The sequence below is a fragment of the Convolutriloba macropyga genome, chromosome 3 (assembly GCF_964194025.1).
Source record: "Convolutriloba macropyga chromosome 3, txConMacr16.3, whole genome shotgun sequence".
Lineage (NCBI taxonomy): Eukaryota > Metazoa > Xenacoelomorpha > Acoela > Convolutidae > Convolutriloba > Convolutriloba macropyga.
Genome location: NC_134470.1, coordinates 21,678,555 through 21,703,230, shown reverse-complemented (window position 1 = coordinate 21,703,230; position 24,676 = coordinate 21,678,555). Strand labels below are relative to the sequence as shown.

The 24,676-nt window shown below is 34.8% G+C and overlaps 1 protein-coding gene across 4 annotated transcripts in view; it reads left to right on the top strand.

The window, feature by feature from the left end:
- Window positions 1–678: 678 nt before the first annotated feature.
- The window catches only part of LOC142336059 (G protein-coupled receptor kinase 5-like), a 101,162-nt gene continuing 77,164 nt past the window's right edge, over window positions 679–24,676 (top strand). For 2 of the 4 annotated variants that reach the window (XR_012758885.1, XM_075384557.1), the window contains exons 1-3: window positions 679–1,176; window positions 7,738–7,952; window positions 18,010–18,159. Coding sequence is in view for 3 of the 4 variants with exons in the window: in XM_075384557.1 (XP_075240672.1) it covers window positions 1,125–1,176; window positions 7,738–7,952; window positions 18,010–18,159 (417 nt within the window). In the remaining variant the exon portion in view is untranslated. The remainder of the gene's footprint in view (window positions 1,177–7,737; window positions 7,953–18,009; window positions 18,160–24,676) is intronic. The other 2 variants (XM_075384558.1, XM_075384555.1) reach the window with 2 other exon arrangements.

Below are 24,676 nucleotides of genomic sequence, written 5' to 3'. Positions count from 1 at the left end.
TTTTACTATGGCCGAATTTAGCTTTGGTATTTAGCTTCGTTTTCTCTCAACTAGACTCGCCTTAGAAGGTGCACGAGCTCTTGCGGCTTCTTGTAACATGATTGAGTTCTTTTGATGTTTCAAAAAATTTTGAAATTTTTATTCGATTTTAAATCGGAATTGTTTTATTTCTGATCCGCATTTTATTCTCTTGAACTACAAACATTTTGTTTCATTAAGGTGATAATTTTGCATCCCGGCTTTAATTTGAGGGGAAAATTAAGTGTATTTTGGGCAAAATTAAACAGAAATTCAGTAGCATTTCCGTGCGGAGGTTGAAATCGCGTTTCCTGTATCTCTTGATTATTTCTTTCTCTATCCAACCACCATAGCATAAGGGAACCATCCATCTGATTAGAAAATAAACGCTTAAGTGGTCTGAAAACTGCGTTTTGTTTAAATATCAACAGTGAGTGGGGAAAATATTGGGTATCTTTCTTTGTGCTCTGTGTGCTTCTCAAGCAGCTAGCTAGTGCTACTTAGCTGAACCTTATTTCTAAGGAGATTATCACTTTTGTTTATCTCAATTTTGTTATTTTTGCTTACTGCTTCGTAACGTTCTCAAATTTGAACAAAATTATAAACAAACAATTGCCTGAAATTTTGCTACTTGCCATTATTCCATTAGCAAATTCGAATAATACTTACATATCCGAGTTTTTAGATATTTCATGTGAAATTATTGTGAAAGTAGTGGCTTCAAGTAGTAGTTGAAAGAAGTTTTCTTTTTATGGTTACCAAATTTTGTCTCCTAGTTTTTATTTTGGTTTGATTTTCAGATTATGAGAATAAGGATTGTTACGTGACAATAATGAGTCTGTAACGTTATTCTGAAGTTGTGTCGTAGCTTGGTGGCTACAGTAATTTCGTCATCAATATTGCCAATACGTGCTGTGTCTAAGAAGTAGTGGCTTAACACCTTGGTGGTTGTGGGCACGTGTACGTGGTGAGGGCTTGTCAAAGGGTAATTGGTGGTGCTAAGTGGTGTCTGCGTGCCTGTATTTTTCGGAGCTGAGTAGCTAGTGCTGCCTCCGAATAGACTTTTCTCTACAAGCAGTTTGCAATAGATCGTAGTGAGACTGGATATGGAGCTGGAAAACATTGTGGCCAACACCGTCTACCTAAAGGCCAGAGAAGGTAAAATTACCATGAATGAACTGAACTGCACTCGACAAGCACGGTCTGCTGTCTTGTGAAGTTTTGCAGGATTCTAAGGAACTAACTATTGAGGTTCTAAGACATTGCCAGGTGCTTGCAAATGGAGCCTTTGCAAAATAAAATGTTTTGAAGATGAATGATTGTTGCAATAAGACCGATCCGTTCGTGGCCAGACCTTAGAAGCCACTTAAATAATACCCATTGCCTTGTAAGGGAGAACGATTGTGTCGTAGTATTTAAAACAAGACCTTCAAACCTGCATCCTTAGAAAGACTAATATTTCCGAAACTAATGTTTGTTTATCGGAAAAATTAAATGGAGATGAAGAAACGAGGTCAAACAGGAAAGGCCTTAAAAGAAAATTTCTCACTCGAATCACATCTGAAGAATCTGCTCATCACCATTTCAGCTTATATTCGAAATTAAAATTAACAGACCGTCCACTTGTCGTTTGTGATAAAAAATTCCAGGGAACGAGAAATACAATGATGTTTGAAAAAGATTGAGAAATTGGCCAGGTACCGCGAATCCAATTATTTGTATTGTTACTTTAGATAAAATCTTAGTGAGCTGCCCCGGATTTCGTGAAGTAAAAACTAAATGTTCTTAATCCACTCTTCATCACTCCTCAAAAAATTTAAAAATTTAACTATGAAGCTATCAATTAATAATCAAATTAACTAGAGTTCAGCGTCCATTCATATTGTTATCAATTTACTACAACCTTTAATTAGTTTAAGGCAGCTGTTCTGAGTATTATTTTAAAGGGTCTTAGTACATGAATTTGTAACCGAATGTGCGTTCTGTTTTAGACGCAGGTTTGTATTCTAGCTGTAATTTGCGTTTTGAGTTTTATGTGGTGTATGTTTAGTTTATAGCAATTTGATGACAGAATAGCGTTAAATCCTATTAATAGCAGCATTGTATAAGAGTTTTTGTAGGGTGATCAAAACGGAATGCGACGTGATAGTAGGATATGGATTGAATCGGAAACAGTTGTGTTGAATTTTGTGTTGTTGAATGCTATCGGGCACCTGGGCGTGCTTGTTCGTAGGACTTAAAAATCTTGACTTTTCATGAATTCAATTGCTTTCAAGTTTTTGGCATTTGCTGCCAAAATATATCAAGAATGTAAGCAGGCAGCATTCTTTTTTCCCGAACTTACGGACGAAATGCTAAAATGGGAAAGACCCAATGTTTTCAAGAACTAATTTTTGGGTTTTCAATTGCTCTCGAATAAATATCGACTTGGTCAGTTCTTAATTAAGAGCTATTCCATGGGCGTTGCTACTATGAAATAACACTTGAAGGCTAGACATGAAGATTTTCACTGAAAGAAATTATACACATTTCAGGTTTTTTTGTTCCTTGCATTTTTTAATTGTTGTTTAAGGTTTCTCGGGCGCGTTTTGGGTGAATCAAATGAGTGATATGGCAGAAAATTTAATGAAATTTTCTCAAAGAATAATGGCGAGGAAGGTGTTCTTGAGTTTTTGTAGAGAATTTTATAGTGAATATTGTTTTTAGCCTTTGTCCTTCATCTACCTCCCATTTCTTCGGTTTTTTCTTTATGAACCATTGTTTGTTTGTCAATTGTTAATATGTTGTCGCAAACCAGCTGTATTACAATGTCTGTTACCACTTTCGAAAAGACTTTTTCTTTTCTTTCTATTGATTCAAAATGTTTAGTATAGTTGTGTGGCATGTGCATTTGGTCAGTGAGGATCGTCAATTTTCTACCTCCAGTCGTTTCTGGAATTCTTCTGACTGTTTTTTTAATTTTTGATTCGTGGCTCTGTATAATATGATAATGATGTGCTCTGATAACATCACTTATTTATGCTCTGTTAAGTTTGAATTGTGTTCTGATAAAGCAGACTACTTTTTTAGTTTATTTTAAGGACGCTTCGTGAGATATTTGATGCGCTAGGTCTCTTTACTCGTCTCTCAAGGACTTGATTTTTCAACGAATGGGCTCTTACATATTGAAAGGACTCTCAGTTGTTAATAGCATTGCTGAAGTAATTATTGAATAACCGGCCTCTTAACGGCCATTATTTAGGCGCTCTCTTTTTTTTACAATGCAAGAATTGGATTGTATTGGTGCTCTGTTTTTTATTGTAAGGCCCAGTGGGCATTAAGTTTCAAGAGAGGCCTGAAGCCGGCTTTTGTAGTCCGTTAAGTGCTTAGATTGGTGCAGCTGCTGAGAATGCTTTAGATCAAAGTTAAAAGGTCATTTTTAGGAGTTTTGAGCCCAAAATGGCGCAATTTACGTTTTTTTGTCAATATCCGAGTTTTTTTTTCGATACTTTTCAATTGGTGTTTGTCAAAGTTGATAAGGTCTTGTGCAAGATATAATTACTTTTTATGGCCATTTCATCAGCTGTATGTTTTGGTAATGCAAACATAATCAGGAAAAATGATAATAGTTTTTGCAATTTTGATCAAGTTCTTTAAAATTTGAGTTTTTCCAACCTCTCGGGCCATAAATCCTCTTCCTGGTTTTGATAATAATTTACTGCTAAGTTTTTAATGGGATTGGAACTGTTTTCAACATTTTATTGTCACGTTTTTGAAAAAAAATGCAATTTTCATTTTGTGTTGTCATTTTTTGAGTGTTTCCAGTGTCATTTTTTGAGTGTTTCCAGGCTTCGGGGGCGGAAAACGTCCTCATGGGTCCGATGTTTCTGTATAGTTTCTAATTTCACTGGAATTGTAATCAACATTTTAATATCACAAATTTTTTTCTTGTCTCAGGCTCAGGTAACCTCTCTAGTGTTCGCTAGGTTGTTTGTGCATAGTGGCAAGGGGCAATGGAATGGTTTTTCTACTTTTTCATCACAAGTTTTTGCAACTTTATTAAAGTTCGAATTTTTTTCTAAATTTCTTGAAATTTTTTATTCATTTTTCTTGTTTATTGATCTTTATGAACCATTGCAACTTGTTAAGGCTTCCAATTGGGTCACTGAATAGCCTCTGGAGAGAATAAAAATGTTTCTGAAGAAACTAATATCTAAAATGTTAGCAGCTTTTCATTTAAAGTTGCAATTGTTCTCAATTGCAATTGTTTTGATATTTTAAGTCATTTTTTAAGTTTATCCATTGTTGCGGGCCTATGGTGAATAAAACTTTTGTGGGTCTTGCAGACAGGTTACTGGATAGATTTCAGAGACAAAAAAGTGTTTTCGTTAAATTTTGCATTTTTTAAAAATTTTGTCATACTTCTCGGTTTTGCTATCTTTTTTGGCTAATAGACTTCTTTCAAGGCCTTTGGTAATGGTTATGTTCAATTGGATCAAATTTGGCCTTCAGGGAAAATGCTTCAAGAGTTTTAGCAATGATTGTATTTTTGTTTAGTTTGTTTGATTTTAGTTGGTCAACTTTTGAGGTTGTTTTTTTTTGGCTGGCGTAGTTCAACTGATCTTTTGGTTAGGTATAGTAGCTCTAAGGTTTCATTTAATTCTTTGGGTTGTGTATCAGGACTTGTCCTGCTATGTTTTTAATTCGCTTTACCATGGAATCACAGTTTTCATTTTACATAAATCACGATTTTCACGCTTGACTTGGACTAACCTCACTCACTGTTTCAAATTTGTGGATTTGAAATTCTTTCACCCACTGAAGTACGCAATGCAGTGAATACGGTCAAAGTCAAAAGACCAAAATCAGAAGAAATAGGATAAACCGATAAAGCCCGGTCATTAAGTCATAAAGCGCTATATCTCCGATTTTTTTCTGAAAATTTATGAAAGTTTAGTTTTTTATTATTTGAGCTATTTGTTTTGCATAAAATTTATTTACTCGTGGCGTTTCTGATTTCTTTTTGATGGATTTGTTTAACGAAAAAAACCGCAAAATCTGAAAATTTTAGTCATCTTCATTGTTTATTGATCAATTGCAACAGCAATTGCAACTTCTTAAGGCGAAGGGAATATTTGATAGTTTTTTAAGATGTCGTAATCTTTGCAAAACGTAGGCGACTGAAGTTTATGGGCGACTGAACTATTTAAATTGGGTTTCATTAGTCATATGTGCATTAAGTTTTTCTAATGCGTTAATTTTGCTAAGTGATCAAAAGTTTAAAACTATCGAGCAATATGAGTTGAGAAGCGAACTTAAAACTAAATATTCGGAACCTCGGAAATCACTGGAAACTCTGTAGCTCTTACAGGCACGTCCTTGAAAATAACTGAAAACAGTGCTCTTAGTATCGACATTGCAATCAATCATACCGATGATTTGATTTAAAATGGTTAATTGAGAGGCTGTATTTGTACTCAACGTTTTGGTAACAACTTCCTTAGCTTTTGGATAGGTGTTAATATAAATCTTTGTAAAAACTAACAGATTTTATGGGCGTGAAAATTTGAGAAAAACTGGAAACAGCCTTAAAAAGCAAAAGTGAAATTTAATGTTTTCCGCTTTTTCTGTTCAAATATATGTACTAAAAAACAATATAATGCGATTGACTGCCCCATGATTGCAATTTTTAGCACCCATTAGCGGGCGACGTTGGACCCAAAAATGAAAATGAAGATAAAAAGAGGGCAGCAATCATGTTCAGAACTCAGTGCTTGTCTTTCTATGTCCTTGCATGGACAATTGGAACTTTAATAACTTTTTCGCAAAAATTTGCCATGAGGAACGTTGCCGCAAATGAAGTAATTGTGCAACCACGAAATGATATTAGCTTTTCAGATTTTTTACGTGCTCTGTATCTAGTTTTTATTAAAATTCACAAGCTCATCATTTTTTAATCCAAGTATCAAGGTGTCAGAATTCTGTTCAAGTCGATTATGCAGTTTTGCGTATGCTGTCCTACATATAATTACTGTTATCACCAAACTTGACGGAGTTTCTCAATCCTGGCAGAATTGTCGACCATAAAGAGAGGTTGCAGAGAGCAATTGTCAAAGTTTTGAGAAAAAAATATGAACAGCTTCAATATCGAAATGGAAACTTATTTTTACACGGTTTTTCGTGTTTAACTCTCTTCACGCTGAGTAGCTGGCCATGTTCAACCCAAAACTAAAGCTAGCACCAGACATGGATTTTTTTTCGGAGCTTAGTTCAGATATTACTCTGTCTTGCATGGAAAATTGGAACTTGATGGTAACCTTCTCTTAAACATTTATAAAGAGGAAAGTTGTGGAAGCAATTGAAGTAAATGGGACAAAACGAAGCCCATCGTTTGATATCTTTTTAAATTTTTTCCGGAATTCAAGTCGCTAAGCCTAGCATTTTCTTAGGTCCTAGTTTTCACATACCAGATTTCTTCAAAATTTCTTGAAAGTAGAAGTGAATTTGAATAATGCTGTTTTTTCGTCCTCAAGATTTTTATTACAATCATACGACGTCACGATTAATTCAAATCTGCTCTCCGTTCATTCGTGAAACCAATTTCGACTGAATTGAATTTGTGGCGTTATTTTTCACTCTTAGTGAAATGTTCATTCGCGTGATTAAGATTTTGTAAAACTTTAACTTTTCTTCTTTTCTTTACTTTGATTTGAAGAGGTGAGGTCAGCTAAATGCGTGTGTTACTCTAGGTGAAAGTTACTTGAGAGCAGCTGATAAAAGCAGCAATAAGTTATACTTATTCGTAATAATTATAACATCTCAGCAATTATTAGAAAGAAATTCCTTTGCGATGTTTTTTATAATCTCTTTGAAACTGTAGATCTACAAAGCTATCGCGAGTTTTTTTTAGTGATGTGCTAGTTGTGTTTTTTATGTTGAAACGTTCAATACAGCTGAAAGACTCGAGCGGCTTTTGAAGAATAAGAAATACGTGCAATCCAAATATGTTAAATATTTTTGAAAAACCTTTTTATTTTTAGCTGTAGTTTAGTTTGTATACATACATACTACTGCATCATCTGACAATCATATAATCCCCCTCTATTACACTTTTTCCCTTGTCACCTCAAAGATGATTCTGTTTTGCCTCACTGAAATGTTAATTTTCTAATTAAATTAGCTTCTTAAATTACCTCTTCTCCCATGAGAACGCGTGCCGTTTTAGATTTGCTCATTACAGTAATGGTGTCAAATTTCTTCGCCGTTAGCCGATCGTCAGTTAACCGAATGTGTCTTTGCTTGAATAAAATTGAGACAACCTCGCGAACAATTTCGGGGTTATTGAAAATTTGGATGTGTTCCTGTCTCTGTAAAATAAGCAAAACGGGACCTCCTTCCCCCACAAAAAGGGACCCCCTCAATTTTGTTTTCATAAACAAACTAATCGCTTGTTTACCATAATGATCACTGAAATTAATTATTACAATCACGCCGTTAAACTAGATAAACCATAATATGGATGAACATTTCAAAACAATAGATGGTCATATTGCAAAGGGTTAAGGGACAAGAGGAGGTGAATGGTTCCGGTGGTAGTTGTAGCCAATTACGCTAATGCAGTTAGAAAGAAGGATTGGTCGGCTAAATGCGCAGCTATTTGACGAGTTGTTTGCAATCTAATTATTCATCCGTTTGGAATTCATGCGTCGATTTTCAAGTGCATTTCTCGTTTTTGTTTAGGCGGTGGAGGCAAACGGAAAGGTCGCAGCAAAAAATGGCAACAGATCATGCAGTTTCCTCACATCTCTCAATGCATCAATTTGCAGCATGAGATTGACACTAGCTACACGCGCATATGTTGGGATGAGCCGATTGGGCGGGAGCTGTTCAGACGCTTCTGTGAAAAATCGGGCAGGGCACACTTCAAAATAGCCATCCACTTCTTGGACAAAGTTGTTAGTGGTCCCTCGTTTTTTACTATTAGTGATTTTGTATATGTGTCTATTTGTCCATAAGCGTTGATTTTAGTAATGTGCTTATTATTATCACGGGACTTTAAGAAAGAACTTCTGAATTGATCTCAAACAAAGAACTATCTGTTGTAATTGTTGCTTCAAAATTGCCCATAAATTTTCAATTGGATTCGGTTGGGGACTTTTTGGTGACCGACCATTCAAGCACTCCTCTTTCCTTTTCTTTGATGGAAATGCTGACAATCTTTGATTTATGCACAGCAGCATTATCTTGTTAAGTGCTCTCGAACGAAGTTTGAAGCAATTATTCTGAATGTGTTAGTCTTTTTTTGCAAAATTTTTGCTTGACCGTTTTTGCGCTTTTGTTCTTGAGCAATCGTTGACTTCCCAAGTGATTTTTTCTTGTGATTCACTTTTGATTTTTGAGTTATCTCAATCGCTCTCTTTGTTTGTTGATAATACAAGAGATTGTGAGCGGTTGAAGATCAAAGGCGTTGTACCATAGTGGATAAGATGGCAGATTGCTATCTTCGAGGTACCCCTATGAAGTTGGAGTTTTTGCACTCATAAAAAAGTTTCTAAGCTTCACCCCTAAGTTTAATTGCCCCCCGCTTATCGTTCGAGAACAATTCTTCCGACGGTTAGTCGGTTGTTTGAAAATTTGGGGTTTGCAAAAGCATTTTTCATTCGTACTTTTCAATCGCTCTCGAACGAAGTTTGAAGCAATTTTTGCAAACAAGTGTCTTTTTATGCAAAATTTCTGCGATTGATTTCAATTGCTCTCCTTCCGAAATGAAGTTTTTTTTGCTAATCTAAAGGCAATTGTTCGCGGTTGATACTTTATGTAGCGTAGTCGTTAAGATGTCTGACTGCAGGTCTCGGGTTCGAACCCCTATGAAGTCTGGAATTTTGCACCCACAAAATTTTTTAAGGTACACAATAAATTACAGTGCCCCCCCCCCTTCGTTCGAGAGCAATTCATCTGACGGTACTTTGTTTGTTCTTCACAATTTATTATTTAGATTAGGTCAGTTTAGAGATTACCTTCGAGTTGTTTCGGGTATTCTACGGCCTACGTTTTTAGGCGATTTCTCGCCTGAACGATTGGTTTTTGTCTGACGCTTGTAACGTGTTGTCCTATAGACGGGATGAACAAGTAAAGGACGGATGGTATTACATGGCTTAGCAGCTCTTTTAGAGGCTTACACCTTACTAGTCTATAAGTAGGTGATTGACGGAAACCGTTTTGAGGAGACTTAAATCAATGGTGAGAAGGGCTCTTCTTGATCTTAAGTTATTTGCCCCTCTCGCGGTGGTTTAAGCAAAGTATATTAGAGCACTTTAGTCAGAGTATACTAAAACAATTTAATCAGAGAAAAAATTGCTGAAAAAAATGTTGATTTTCATTGGTGAAAATAATTCTTTGAAGAGTGAGCATACTCGCGTTGCTCAGATACAATCCGAAGATAGAGTACTTTTTATAGCTGTAAGCAGAATGTACCTGCATTGTGTTGCGGATGTTTTTGTATTGATTTTTCTGAACGCCGGAACAAGTTTTGTTTACATATTCATAGACTGCTTGCACTTCTCTTGTTTTTTTAAACGTATGTGATGTAAACTAATTCAAACTATTTAGTTGTGAGTTTTACTTACTTAGATGATAATTTTTTAAAATAAATTATTACCTGACTCATCTTCCATGGTCCGGTTCTTAAATTTTGTGTGATCTAAATTGCTCTGCTGAATTTTAGCCGCTAACAATTTGCGGTAGTTTACTACCAAAAGTAAAATCATAAGCTCGCCAAAATTTGTTTCATTTAAAGTGGTCTATAACTCATAGTGGTCTATAATAAGCTCTAATATGATCTATTCAAATCCATTGGTGTTGTTTTACGTCCTCCCCAGCTAAGGTAAGGCATAATTGGCCCCTGACTTTAGCTTTTAAGCCATTCGACCGGTCGAAACGGGTTTTGTGTTTTTAATAGCCGCCGTCAGCCTCTCAAACGGCTTTTTTTTTAATTCGCTTTACCTTTTGATCACGTTTTTCGTTTTACATAAGTTACGACTTTAAGGCTTGACTTCTGACTTACCTCTCTCACTGTTTCAACTGAATGGTTTTCACGCATTGAATTACGCAAGATAGTGAATACAGTCAAGGTCAAAGAGCAAAATCAAAAGTGATGGGATAAACTGATAATGCCCGGTCATTAAGTCATTAAGAATTAGGTTATCAAAGTTCATTAGAGTGTTTGCTAGCTGACATTGGTATTAAGCTTATTAGCTTTCAGTTTCAAAAAAATTTGGTCAATTTATCTCCTTTTTTTCTTTTTCTGTTTCAATCCCGATGTGCCGGCCATGTTTTCAATTTTTATCTTATGGGTATTATAGATGGTATTGGCAAACAACCCTATCAGTTGAATTCTTTCTGAATGAATCAGGTATTGAGTAGTATCAAGTATAAAAACGATTTCGACAGTTGTAGTTATCTCAGTTACTAGGTTAAATGCTAATCGTTATTAGTTTTAACATTATTTTCATCCAATTATTATAGCTGCGAAGCTGTAAGCTGAGCGTAGCTATATTGCGGTGCTCTTGGTTTTTTACAATTCAAAGAATTTGATTTGTGTTGGGGCGCTGTCTTTTTTTAAGATCTGTTCACACATTTTCATGATTTTTGAAGTCAAATTGGAGTAGTGATTTTGGCCACGCCGAAACAGGAAATGGAGCGAAAAAGCGATTGGTTTTGAGGCGTGAATTTTTTTCGCTCTAATTTTAAAGTGCGAAAATGGTGTTTGATTAAAAATTCGGTTTCTCGGTAGTGGTTTTTTGTTCACATGCGGCAATTTGACTCTGATTTTTACGGTTTTTTTTTCGATTTTTTGGATCGGATTTTTTTCTAAATGGTTTTCTCAATCCATTCACAGCTCATTCTAGGCCTAGTTTTTTTGAATTAAATTTTCATATCTCGCTAGTGGCTTTTTTGTTCACATGCGGCATTTTGACTTTTTTCGTTTTTTTTTCTTATTTTTTGATCTCATTTTTTAAAATTGTTTTCCCAATTCACTCATAGTCCATTCTAGGTCTAGTTTTTCTGTTTAGTCAATGAAAATTCTTTGTATTGTATGTCAGGATTTGTCCTGCTATGTTTTTTGTTTCGTCGTCTGACGCTCTTTTTTCGTTTTACATTTGTTCACACAGCAAAGCTGAAAAAGTCAAATTTTCTGAATGACTTCTTCCTCTCACTAACGGCATTTGGGCGCGTGACGTCATTTCTCACTCGCTTTAGCAAAAGTTTTTAGGCTATTTGTGTGATTAGATTTTGATCATACGTGACTTACCTCACTCAATAAAATGACTTTTGCACTTTAAAACTTAAGTTTAATTTGAATTTGTTTAAGGTCAAAGGAACTCAAATGTGCAGTAAAGGTCCCTAATAATAGGCTTCTGTGGAATGAATTTTAACAGGCTTTATTAATTTATCGCTGAATGTTTTTTAGCCTAGTTTTTTGAGCGGCGTTGATTTTTTTTTTCAATTTAGATCTGTATCTGTTTCTATCTCTATTATATGGCAGGCAGGTCTATTCTTTCGCAGCTATTCCGGCAATCTACCGGCTATGTTGAGTATATGTTAAGAGTTTGTATCTAATGAAATGCATGCAACTTAACTAGAATACCTTTGACATTTTCTATTTCAGTTTCGATATCGTGGAAAGTTGTCAACGCGTGTTTTTTACAGCTATCTGCCTGCTATGTCTATCTGTGAAATTAATGTTAGCTTAACTAATTTTTAATGGATTTGAAATCTCCGCTGTGAGTATTTTTGAGACACTTTGAAAAGGACAGAAATTGGTTAACACGTGAAACCCATTGCCACTATATGGATTTAGTAACTACTCTTGTTGTTGCAAATCTTTAAAAATATTACTTGTAATGATCTTATCAAAATTACAAAAGTTTGAGTGACTTCCACAGCTGTGTCTTTATATGTGCGCAAAAAGGCGCGAGCACAAGTTTTTGTCATCCTAGCTTTGAAAATGAGCAAATATTTGAGTATGTTTATGCCAAAAAATGTGATTATGTCGCCTATCAGGGCTCCGCTCCGCTTGGCTTTGTGGTATTGAAACATTACTGTATACTAGATGGAACTCGAATTCGTGAAACAATTTTGCACCCGGATGTAAGGATCTCAGTCTTGTTTATTAGTGTTCTTAACTACCCTTGTGAACTACTTAAGTTGGCGACTTTGTGCTGATTAACGATCGTAACAGCGAGAAAATGAAAGTGTATTTCAAACAAGGAGGAGGGGTAATGTGTGTTCACACATGAAATTCCGAGGCAGTTCAACAAACTACTGAATAAAACAATCTACCTTAGAGGGCCGATGAGACCTCTCATTAATATGACTACCAGAAAAGAAGGCGATGAAATCAAATAATTACAACTACTAAATACAACCAAAACTCGTTGTCCATTTTTTGAAACCCTTAATAACCAAATAAAAATGGCTTCAGATAAAACTTATACACAAGAAGATTAACTTGTATTTCATTAGAAAAAAATTATGGGACTTTTCCTTAATGCGACTTGATAACAAGTCGATAAGAAAGAGCAAAGTTTAATGAAACGTTGCTTTATTGAAAAGAATTAATGTCAAACTGATTAGAAACATTATGCATCAACTGAACTCATTGAGAGAAATCTTTATTCCTCAATAGAGAGTGAGTGAGACCTTTAATTATTCAGAATATGTCATACGACTAAAAAAGAACGACAAAAACAGGCAAACAGAAAAAACTTCAAAATTTGCACAAAAACTATGTCCCAGCCAATTAAACATTAGCTGTTCACCAAGGACAAAATGTTAACAATTTTTAATTGCGTTATTTTTGAAATGGCCAGAAGACCGCCCATTATTGTGATACTGTGAAAAGAAACCATGAACCTACGAAAATGCGCGAATATGCAAAAACCACTAATATTTTATGAAAACTCGTTGTTCCAAGAACGAAGACCTTTCGAAGAAAACAAAACCGTTTTATAGAGCTAATAATGATGCTAAATGACGAAAAGGATACAAAATTGTAAAATACGAAAATCAGAAGAAAAAGGGATAATACTTTTACATTTTAACATGATACGTTGAAAAATACTTTTACATTTTGTGAAAAAAATTGAAAATCGAAACCATTATCAATATACTGATAACAGTTATTAAGTTCATTTATCGACGACCTATATTTGGCCAACAACAAATAGAGGGCAAAAATAAAAAAAAACTTTACGAAATTCTGCAGGGGAACGGTGTCTGAGCCCTTAAAACCATAAGCTATGAGAACAATAATTATATTCAAATACAAATTTATTTTGCGACGCTTTTTTTCAGTTAGATTGTTAAATAATTTGACAATTAACAAAGAAACAACAAGAACTGCAAAAGTGAACACAAAAAACTCGTAGTGCCAAAATCAAGAAGCCGATTTTTTTTTCAAAAAAGTCTGCCACCTAGATTAGTTTGTATCTTATATGAAAGAGAGTATGACTTGTTTTTATTGCGAATAAGCTATGAGTTGACAGAAATAAAATAAAAATTGGACAAGTTCAAAAAATCACTGAAATTTTATTAAAACAAATATATTTAATGTCATAAGAGACATTATGTAACAGCCGAATACATTGTAGAGGTTCATCTATACCTCTTGAGGAAGCCATTTGAATCCTTGATTGATTCGAATTAGTATTAAGACTGTAAAAAGAACAGAATAACAATTGAAGGCAAAACACAAGAATTCAGTTAATGTTTACTAAAACTCTTTCTTCAAAGCCATAAAAACCATTAGGTTATCTGAAAAATTCCATATTCTAGGATGTACGTGCTTTTTAATTATAACACTCGCAAATCTCCACGATGAATATATCGATCGGCCAAACTTATCTGAACAAAAAAAACCCATTTGAGTATATAGTTCCTCCCTCCCCAGTAAAGTGGGGGTCGGAACACCCCCACTGTTTGCGTGATTAATTAAAGCTATCAAATTCGGTGAGAAGCACTTACAAATAATTGCAAATGTAGTTCACAAATTTGAAACTAGAGCCCCCGTAGAGCACTTATTAAGGTTTTTGCATTCATATCTTCGAGTGGACAGTAATTAAAATAGCAAATATAATAGAAGGAATCACTGATGAAGTACTCTAAACAATATTTCTTAAAAATACAAATGGTGAAACCTGCAAACTATCGATATGCTTTTCTTCCTAGATAAAGATATCCTGAATGGTAACATGTTACCGTTCTTCGGCATGCGTTCATGTTGTAAGGCTTACTAGTTATCTTTAAAAGATCTTTTGTTTTTGTTTCCCGGATTAGAGTCTCAGCGCTGAATCAACTTTTTTCAAGAGTAAAAACTTAATTCAGTATGTGCAGTTTATCTTCATTATGATTATATTGAGGTCATAGACTTCGCGCAGGCTAAATTTATCCTGTATAGTCTGAAAGTTACTCATACCTCAGAATTTAGTCTGAGCAGAATAATGTCATACGTCTGTAGCGTCTAACTGGTAATTATTATTGTAGTATACACAATATTTACCACAAAACCCATTTAACTTAGTGTTTGCGACCTGCTACGCAAATTAAACGTTATAAGTACCCACGCGGAAGTTCGAATCGCATATAAAACAAACCTTTTTGGCGGGATTTAAGCTGAACATTTCATTTTTCATTCAGTAAATTTGAACCAAAAATCAAGACTGGCTATGGTAAATTGTGACATGAACAGAGTACTGACCATCCTAAAAAAACAGAATGTTCTTAGACTGATTCAGCGCTGATTTGCTCTGCCACTAACCTCTGGGTTACCATAATTTTGGCAATTTATTCCATTTTGCACAATATTTTTATAGCTACATGCTGAACGGAGCTATACTGCGGTGCTCTTGGTCTTTTTTAGCAATTCAAAGAAATTGAATTGTATTGGGGTGCTGTATTTTTTACGGCTCGAAGAGGAGTGGAGCGTCTTTTTTTAATCGGTAATTTTGTCTGTATTTGAAACAGGAAGTGAAATGCGTGAAAATTAAGTGTCCAGGTCAAAATTCTGTAGATAACAGAGAAGAGGGAGTAGTTTTCTGTCCAGGCTATCTATATTTTTGAGAGAGAGAGAGAGAGAGCGCGAGAAAAGTAGGTGTGAAAAATTTTTCGTTATGAGAGCAAGTTTTTTTTTGAGCACGTGCGGCATTTTTAAAGCAGATTTTATAGTTAAAACTCATAATTTTTTCTAACATTGATGTTTTATTGTTTTCCCAGACTAATAATAGTGCGTCTGAAAGCTTGTTTGACCATCTGAAGCAAAAAATAATGTTTTAGATTCAATTTTCTGCTATTTTTACCATTTCGCCATGTTGTACGCTATTTTAGCAGTTTTGTATTCTTAATATTATTTATCGCAGTTCGGGAGTTCTGTTGTTCAAAATAGCAGGTTCTATTGATTTTGGTTTGCTTTCGATATAATTGTTTTTGACTGAGTTGTTTTTTGAAAAATAACTGAGTAAATTTTAGCAAATTTTGGCCGGTTTTTGTGGTTTTTGTGGTAGGGGCCTGAACAGTTTAGTTTCCAATTGTTTGATGGGAAAAAGCATATCAGCATTTTGTGGATAATTTTGTTGAAGTGTGTCGAAATTTCTTTATTGCCTTTCATTTCTTTTCCTTTCCTCGGTTTTCTCTTTATGAACTATTTTTTTGCTTTTTCCGTCAATTGGCAGTTGTTTCTTTTCTCAGATTCTTTATCTATTTTGGTTGTCAACTACTTCTCAATTACCTCAATTAATTTTTTTATTTGCCTGTTATTTTATCAAATTATTTAGCATAGCTAACTACGAGGTTCATTTTGTTAGTAAGGGTAGTCAACTTTTTACTCCGGTTCGTTTCCGGAGATCTTCTGGATATGTTTTTTAAAGATCTATTCTCACATTTCCACGATTTCTGAAGTCAAATTGAAGCGATGATTTTGGTCACGCCGAAACAGGATGTGGAGCAAAAAGCGGTTTTGCGGCGTGAAATTTTTTTATTCTAAGTTTTAAGTACAGTTAGAAAATGGCGTTTGAATAAAAATTCGCTTTCTGCCTAGTAGTTTTTTTGTTCACATGCGGCATTTTCGTTTTGATTTTCATTGTTTTTTTCAATTTTTTGATGGGATTTTTTTTCTGAATGGTTTTCCAAATCAAGTCATAGTCCATTCTAGGTCTACTTTGCTGTTAAGTCGATAAAATTCTTTGAATTGTAGATCAAGACTTGTCCGCTATGTTTTTTATTTCGTCATTTGACGCTCTTTTTGCGTTTTACATTTGTTGAAACAGCAAAGCTCAAAAAGTCGGAAATTCTGATTGAGTTCTTCCTCTCGCTATCGGCGTTAGCGCTCGTGGCGTCATTTTTCACTCTCTCTAGCAAAGGTTTTTAGATAATTTACGTGATGAGATTTTGACCCTACGTGACTTCCCTCAGTCAATGAAATGATTTTTACACTTTAAAACTTAATTTTCATTTGATTTAGTTTGAGGTCAAAGGAACTCATATGTTTAATAAGGTAACTAATAAAAAGGCTTCTCCAAAATTAATTTTAACAAGTTTTTTTTTCGCTGAATGTTTTTTACATAGCTTTTTGAGCGACGGCGAATTTTTTTTCAACTTAGATCTGTGTTTGGTTATATCTATGTCGGCGCGCAAGTCTGTTTCTATTTCTCAGCTATTCTAGCAATCTGCTGGCTATGTTTACTTATTGGCTATTCAAAATTTAGAGTTAATAATTTCAATGTATGAGCTTTTGAAAAAGCAGAAAAATCTGTTGATATCACGTCTTGTAGTCTAAATAAGGAGCGGATAAAGCGCCATATTTGTTGCGTTGGAAAATGGGAACAAGCATATAAATATATAAGTGAGATATTGTGGCTGGCGGAGTAGAATTCTTCCATTTGTGAATTGGATGATCATATTTGTTTGAGAGAAATGAATTTGAAGAAAATATTCCGCATGAGCTCTTTGACTTAAATTGTGGGCTTATTTTTTGCGAGACTACCTTTTGAACATAAGTTACATAAGTTGAAATTGCTTTCTTTCAATAAGCTTAAATGTTTTGAACTTGGATTCAGTTTTTTTTTAAAAATGATTTTCTATTTTGAAAGGAATAGAAGTTTTCAGTTCGCCCTTCAAGTTATCTGTTTAGTACACTTCATTTCAACTAGATTCGTTTATAGATTCTTTAATTCAATGCAGGTTTTTTATATGTCGTTTTGCTGCATATGACGATCTGTTTTCTCATCTTCCTAGAATCCCTCATGCCTCAGATTAGCTCATTTGCACTCAAGATATCAGGAAAATTAGGGAATATTATAATAATGGACGCAGCACTTGACTTGTTTCTGTTGACTGATTCGTAAAGTAATTCTGGTCGACAACAGGTTTTCAGCTGTTTTCTGACATTTTACCAGCTTTGTTCCTAAGAGGAATGCCTTGATGTTGAGCACTTGATAATTCGACTTCTGGAAGAGTTAAGGTCATCAGAGGCTCTCGTGATTATTGTAAATTGTTCAAATTGTTTAAGGGTTTTTAGAGACAATACTTAAATCTTAGATAAATTAGAACATCAGAGGAATTATTTGAAAATCAGAAAGTTATCTCCTATTTTTTGCGTCTTGTTTTTTCTTCGGTATTTTGAGAGTATATCGACAAAGCATTCGGCAATATTTTTGGGAGTCTGTGTTTTTAGATGGCAAAATCTATTATGACAGCATTACACAGTATTACTTTTTCGGTGAAATTTTTTCAGCATATTGTTTGCTAAAAAAACTGGTCTGCAGCATGTATAACTGGAATATGGGATATGATTTTTGAAATATTTTCTACCATTAGATATGTCACTGAGGAGAAACTGTTTCGACCTCAATGAGAATTTTTTGTGAGTTATCTTCTGAAATAATTAGATCCCATTTGACACGACTGCAACAACACTACCGATCACAATTTGATAGGGTGTGTGTGTACTTGTTATAGGAAAAGTTTGAGACGTCTCCACTGGAACAGCGTGCCCCAATTGGGGAGGAGATCATAGACAGTTTCATCAATGACCCCGCGTTCCTCCAGATTGACAGTGTGAGCGACTCACTCTGTGAGAGGTGCAATCTTCTCTTCAACGAAAGCAAGGTACCAATCTGCAATGCATGGGACATATTGAACTGATCCAAGAATTGTTTTGATGTCTTCCCTAGATGTGAGGACATTTTGACCCTTCAGCTCACTTTTATCACGCTTGAATGTACGTGATAGTAATTGCTCTCACATTCAGAATTTAAATCAGTTAATCCATTGGCGGCAGCTTAACTTCGTTCACTTTAAATCGTATTAGTGGTATACAATAACCTCTAATCACATCATTTCCCCTAAAGGAGAGAATTGAAATCTGTCCTATGGGAACAGTGTTGCACTGTATTGGGGCGCCGAATCGAAGAGGAGTATTGAGAGGTGTCTTTTTTACTTCACTCTTGCTGAAGAGCAGATTGAAGGGAGAGGGGTTTTCTGTTCATGCCATATTTTTGAGAGAGAGAGAGAGAGAGAGAGAGAGAGAGAGAGAGGAGAGAGAGAGAGAGAGAGAGAGAGAGAGAGAGAGAGAGAGAGAGCGAGAGAGAGCGAGAGAGAGAGAGAGAGAGAGAGAGAGAGAGAGAGAGAGAGAGCGAGAAAGTAGGTGCAAAAAAATTTTTTGCTTATCGTGCGAATTTTTTTGATCAAGTGCGGCATCTTTCAAGCATTTGTTGTTTAAAATTTTTTTCTGGTAGAGGTTTTTGTCTCAATTTGTTGGGCAAGAATTAGTACCTTTGGAATAATTTTTGACCATCTTAAGCAAATAATGCACTTATTATTTTGAGCTTTTAAAAACATTTTGCCATGTTGCAGGCGTTTTTAACAGTCTGTGTTTTTCTTGTTCATTAATTGCTCTCAAACGATGTTTCCAATCGTATTAGCAGTTAAAGCTATATTAGAAGATTGTAGCAATTATATTAGTCCTGTTGGTCTTTTTTTGCATTTTTTTCGCTTGACTGATTATTCTTCTGGCCCATTTGACTTTTCGTCCTTAAAAACGAGATAAACAGGTAGCGCCCAGCGGACATTAAGTTTCATTAGAGGCCCTTAGCCGCGTTTAGTAGTCCTTCAAATGCTTAGTGTGGTGAATCTACTGGCAAGGCCATAGTTTAATGTTAGTTTATGGTCATTTTGAGCCCAATGGAGTTTTTGAGCCCGAGATGTTGCAGTTTGAGTAGCGGCCTCAGCCTCTCAAACGGCTATTATTTAGGCACTCCTTTTTGAATTCGCTTTACCTTTTGATCATGTTTTTCGTTTTACATAAGTCGCGACTTTCACGTTTGACTTCTGACTTACCTCTCTCACTGTTTTAACTAAATGGTTTTTAAATCCATTCACTCAATGAGTTACGCAAGATGGTGAATACAGTCAAGGTCAAAAGAGCAAAATAAAAAGAGATGGGATAAACCCATAAAGACCGGTCATTAAGTCATTAAATAATTTTGAGAATTAGGTTATCAAATTAATTAGGAGTGTTTGCTACCGGACATTGGTATTAAGCTTACTAGCTTTCAATATAGAAGCTGAATTAAGTATAGTTTTATAATCCAACCGAAACTGCACGCCGTATTGGAACACGTTTGACACTGAAAAAATTTTAGAAAATTTCGGCAATTTCTTTTTCTGTTTCAATCGCGATGTTCAAGCGCGTGAACGGCGGCTATTTTCCTGCAATCTGCCGGCTATGTTTTCAGTTTTTATCTTGTAGGTGTTATAGATGGCGTTGGCAAACAACCCTATCAATTCAATTCTGTCTCTGTTATCTTATTTCTATAATACGTAGGTAGATTTTTGAAAGATTTCTCAATTTTAAAAAAAAAATTAAAAATTTCTTAGTGAATCAGTCTTTGAGTAGCAAGCATAAAAACGCATGTTAAATGCTAATTGTCATTAGTTGTAACCTTATTTTCATCCAATTATGAGTATCAGTTTAGCATTTGTATATAATGAAATGCATGCAACTTTGGATTAAACGAGAATACCTTTGACATTTTCTGTTTCAGTTTCAAAATCCTGGAAAATTGTCACCGCGTGCTTTTTTCCAGCTGTCTGTCTGTTATGTCTATCTGTGAAATTAAAATCAGTTTAACTGATTTTTAATGGATTTGAAATCTGCGCTGTGAGTATTTTTGAGACACTTTGAAAAGGACAAAAATTAGTTAACATAAAAAATTTGTGAGAATTGTGTCTTTCATTACTGCAATTTTTCTCTAAGCAAGTATTTTATATCTCGCTTAAACCCATACTATATGGATTTAGTAACTACTCTTGTTTTGCAAATCTTTTATAAATTCACTTGTAATGGTTTTATCAAAGTTACAAAAATTTGAGTGACTTCCACAGCTTTGTCTTTCTGTGTGCTCAGGGTTTGATATTTAGTTACTGCATAGTTTTTGGTAGTAGTTTGGTTTTAGTTAATTTTACATCACGAATTTTTGCTTTTGTTTTACAAGACTTGCATTTTTTGACATTTTTTTGTAATTATTCAAAATTTTTCAGCCCCAGGGGCTAGAAAAGCCTCCTTAAGGGTTTGATAAAAAGTCACTGAAAATTTTTGTTGGCCATAGATTAGTTTTCAAGTCACTGAATTTTTTTATTGGCCATAGAATACTTTTCAACTTTTTAATATCACAAATTTTAGCAATTTTTGGAGAATACGATAAATTTTTTTTTGTATTTTGATTTTTTTGTTAGATTTTTCCGGCCTCAAGGGCCAAGGAACCTCCTTTAGGTAAAAGGTTACTGCATAGTTTATAGCTGTAATGGATTTTTTAAGATATTAATTTCTAAAATTATTTGCAATTTTTGATTTTTTTTTGGTTTTTCCGGCACCACGGGACTAGGGACCTCTTCTGAGGCTTCATAATAAGCTGATGCATAGTAACTGGGCTAATTATGGCTGGATAATAAACTGGTCTGGTAATGGAATGGTTATCAATTAATTACTGCAGTTGGCAGTTTTGGCACTTTGGCACTTTTTGATAAAATTTTTGGCACTTTTTGATAAAATTTAATTTGTTTCAAATTTTCGGAAAGTTATTATGTTCCATGTTTATGCATCCTTATGAGCAAGTGAAACTATTCGAGGCTTAAATTAATGATACTGGATAGTCTATTGAGGCAATGAAAGTTTCTGAAGATATTAATATCACGACTTTTTAGCATGATTTTTGTTAAAAGTTGCAATTGTTTTTAAAATTTTTGTCTTTTTCTGAATTTAACGATCAGTACTGGCCATTGAAACGTTTCAAGTATTGCAGATGGGTTACATGACAGAATTTCAGAGACAAACAATGATTTTGAGTTTTTTTTGTTGTGAAATATGGAAACTTATTTAAAATTTTGCTTTTTTCGTCTTTCTATGATATGATTACTTACAAGGCTAGAAACCTAGAAGTTGCAGAGTCGAATATCATCGTGCAATTTTTTTTCGCTCTCTTTCTGTTACTTCGGGTTTTTTCCTCTTTCTTGTTCGTGTTTTATCTCTCACACTCTTTCTCTCTTCCTTAACTCTTTTGTTGATGCCGCACATTAGCTGCTGTTATGTGGCGTGATGTCATCATCTAATACCCTCAGTAACGCTGAATTGCAGTAGAATAATTTTTTTCAAGTGAATTAACTAGCAAAGTTTCTAGCAATTATTTCAATCTTGTTGATCTTTTGAATGCTTTTTTTCGCTTGACTGATTTTTCGTCTGGCCCATTAGAGTTTTGTCCTCAGAAACGGGATGAAGAGGTAGCTGGACAGAAAGAGCTTTTCAGCTCTCTAGTTTCCAAGTATGCGATTCACGGAAACTTTTGGAGACTTATACTTATGGTGTGAAGGGAGTTTCTTAGAAATTGATCCCCCTCCCATCCCCCACATCAGCCCCCCAATCCCTATCCGTGCATATCGTTCAGGCCGTAGGGGCCGTGCAGCCAAGGATCCCCTCCCACCGGTATCCGCCCCTATCCCAAATTTTGCCCCCATCCCCGCTGCGCTCATCTCACACCCCTTCACTTATGCTAATACTAGCCTCACTAAACCGTGGCTAGCTACTGACGGAGCCAACCGATCCCCGGTCCTTTGAGAGCAATTCGCGCAACGTTAGTCGGTTATGTTTATTGATTTTGAGTTATTCTGTCCGTGTTACTGCTAATGGTTCCCTGAAAAAGAGGCAATACTAATTTTTATCCGAAAAACATTATTAAAATTTCAAATAGTTTTCAGTTTTTCGTTTTTATTTTGCATTTTTCATCGTCTGATTCTGGGAGATGTTGGTTAGGTGAATGCTCGAGCACAATTAATTGGTTTATCTTGAAATTTTGGTCGGAAAGCGTTGTCTTAGCGTTTTGTGGATAATTGTTTTGCTTATTTTTGTAATATATTTTGACCTTGTCCTTCACTTCTTTTTGTTTTCCTCGATTTTCCTTTTTACCTATTTTTGTTCGTTCCTTCCTCAATTGGGCGTGGTTTGATGAAGTAAGAATATCCGTATCACGGGGTCAAAAGGTTTTCTTGCCAATAGCTGTGTGTCCAACATGAAAAAAAAATTTCTGAAGTTTTTCTGAAATTTGTCTTGTAATTTAGTATCAACATCTCAATCTAATCTCAATTTTTCATTTTTATTTTCATTGTTGGATCTTTTCCGTTTGTGCCCCCCCCAGTACGTTATGCGCCCTCCAGTTACAGAGCACGTGCCATTACATAGTAAATCACTATGTAAAAATATTGCACGTGAGTCTGGGGGGTGCAAATAATATGCGCCCACTAAGCTGGGGGGGCACAAACGGAAAAGATCCTCATTGTTATTTTTCCCTGTTGTTGTTTCAAATTGAAGAGAGTGGTTTTGTGTTCATGTCGATTATTTGAGAGAGAGCGAGAAAAGTAGGGGGAGAAATTCATCACTGAGCGAGCGGAAATCTTTTGACACGTGCGGCTTTTTGAATGCAGTTTTTATAGTTTCAACTCCCAACTTTTTCATTCAAAGGTGTTTCGATCAATTATCTGGTATTGGTGCGTTTGGAAGCTTTATAGAACATCTTTGGCGAATTTTACATTGGTGTCAATTTGTAGCTACTTTTACCATTTTGCCTTGTTTTAAGCTTTTTTTGCCTATTTCTTTCAATTTCATGGTTCTTGCTATCGTTTTTCTTGATCAATTCATATTTAAGAGGAATTCTATGGGTCTTCTTACTCTGAAGTTTTACTTAGTATTAAGATCTCAATCTAATCTCAATTTTGATTAGTGTTAACTTTGAGTTGTTTTTGTTACAAAAAATCGATTAAGTTTGAGAAAATGTGTGCTAGTTTTTGTCTGTTTTCAAGTTTTTTTTACCTATTTATTTTTCAATTTCATGTTTCGGGCTATCGTTTTTCTTGATCAATTCATGTTTAAGGGGAATTCTTTGGGTATTCTTACTCTGAAGTTTTACTTGAAAGCTAGACAGGGCACTTTTCACTGAAATAAGTTATACAAATTTCTATAATTTATTTCAGGTTGGTTTTTTTGCATTCTTAACTCATGTTTTTTTTTAATATTTGCAACGGGCACGACTGATCCAGCAGGAAATTTATTTTAAAATTACCGTATTAGAGAGTTTTGTTCAAATTTTTGTAGAGAATATGTTTTAAATTGTCTTTTAAATTGTTAGTCAGTTTATATTATGTTCTTGCGAACTACTTGTTTCTGTATTACCAAGTTTTACCTGTACTTTTGGAGTCGTTATACAAGTTCATGTAAATTTGTATATGCTTTTCCTGTCTTTTTGTTTTCTAATGCAAATTTTGCTCTTACTGTTTCAAAATGTTCCTTGTAATGAAGTAGGTGCTTCAGGTCAGCGAGGTTTGTCATTTTTCTACTCAGAGTCCTTTCCGGAATTCTTCCGTCTGTTTTATTATACTTTATTGGAGTGAGTTCTGAAACAGAAAATTAAATGTGAAGGAGTTTGTGTTTTGGGTGTTGAACAAAACTGAACAGCGGACTGAAAAGATATTTTTGTTCATAACACTTATGTAAATTTGTGGATGCTTTTTCCGTCATTTTGTTTTCTCGTGTAAATTTTCCTGTTATTGTTTCAAAATTTTTTGTGTACTGAAGTAAGAGGTGCTTCAAATCAGCGAGGATTGTCAGTTTTCTGCTCCGAGTCGTTTCCGGAATTCTTTCGTCTATGTTTCAATATATTTTATTGGAGTGAATTTTGAAACAGGAAATGAAATGCGTGAAGAAATTAGTAGTGGCTTGGGTGTTGAACAAAACTGAAGAGTGGACGGAAATGATTGTTTTTTTTGTTTATAACATTGTTTTTGAGAGAGCGATAAATAGAGGAGTGAAAAAATTTTCATAAAGCGAGCGAACTTTTCTGTTCCCGAGTGCGGCTTTAAAAAGCATTTTTTTGCGTATTTTTGCTTATGAGGTTTGATTATGATTGTGTTAAATTTAGGCTTGTTTTGATAGTAATTTGACAGTATATGGCAATCAGCTTGCTTTTTATGGTAATTTGGAGATCTTTCATATTTTTACAGTTTCGATGGTATTAACGTAATTTGGCTCTGTGTTATCGTAATATTAAAAAATACATTATTTACCTGATTTTTTTAAAAG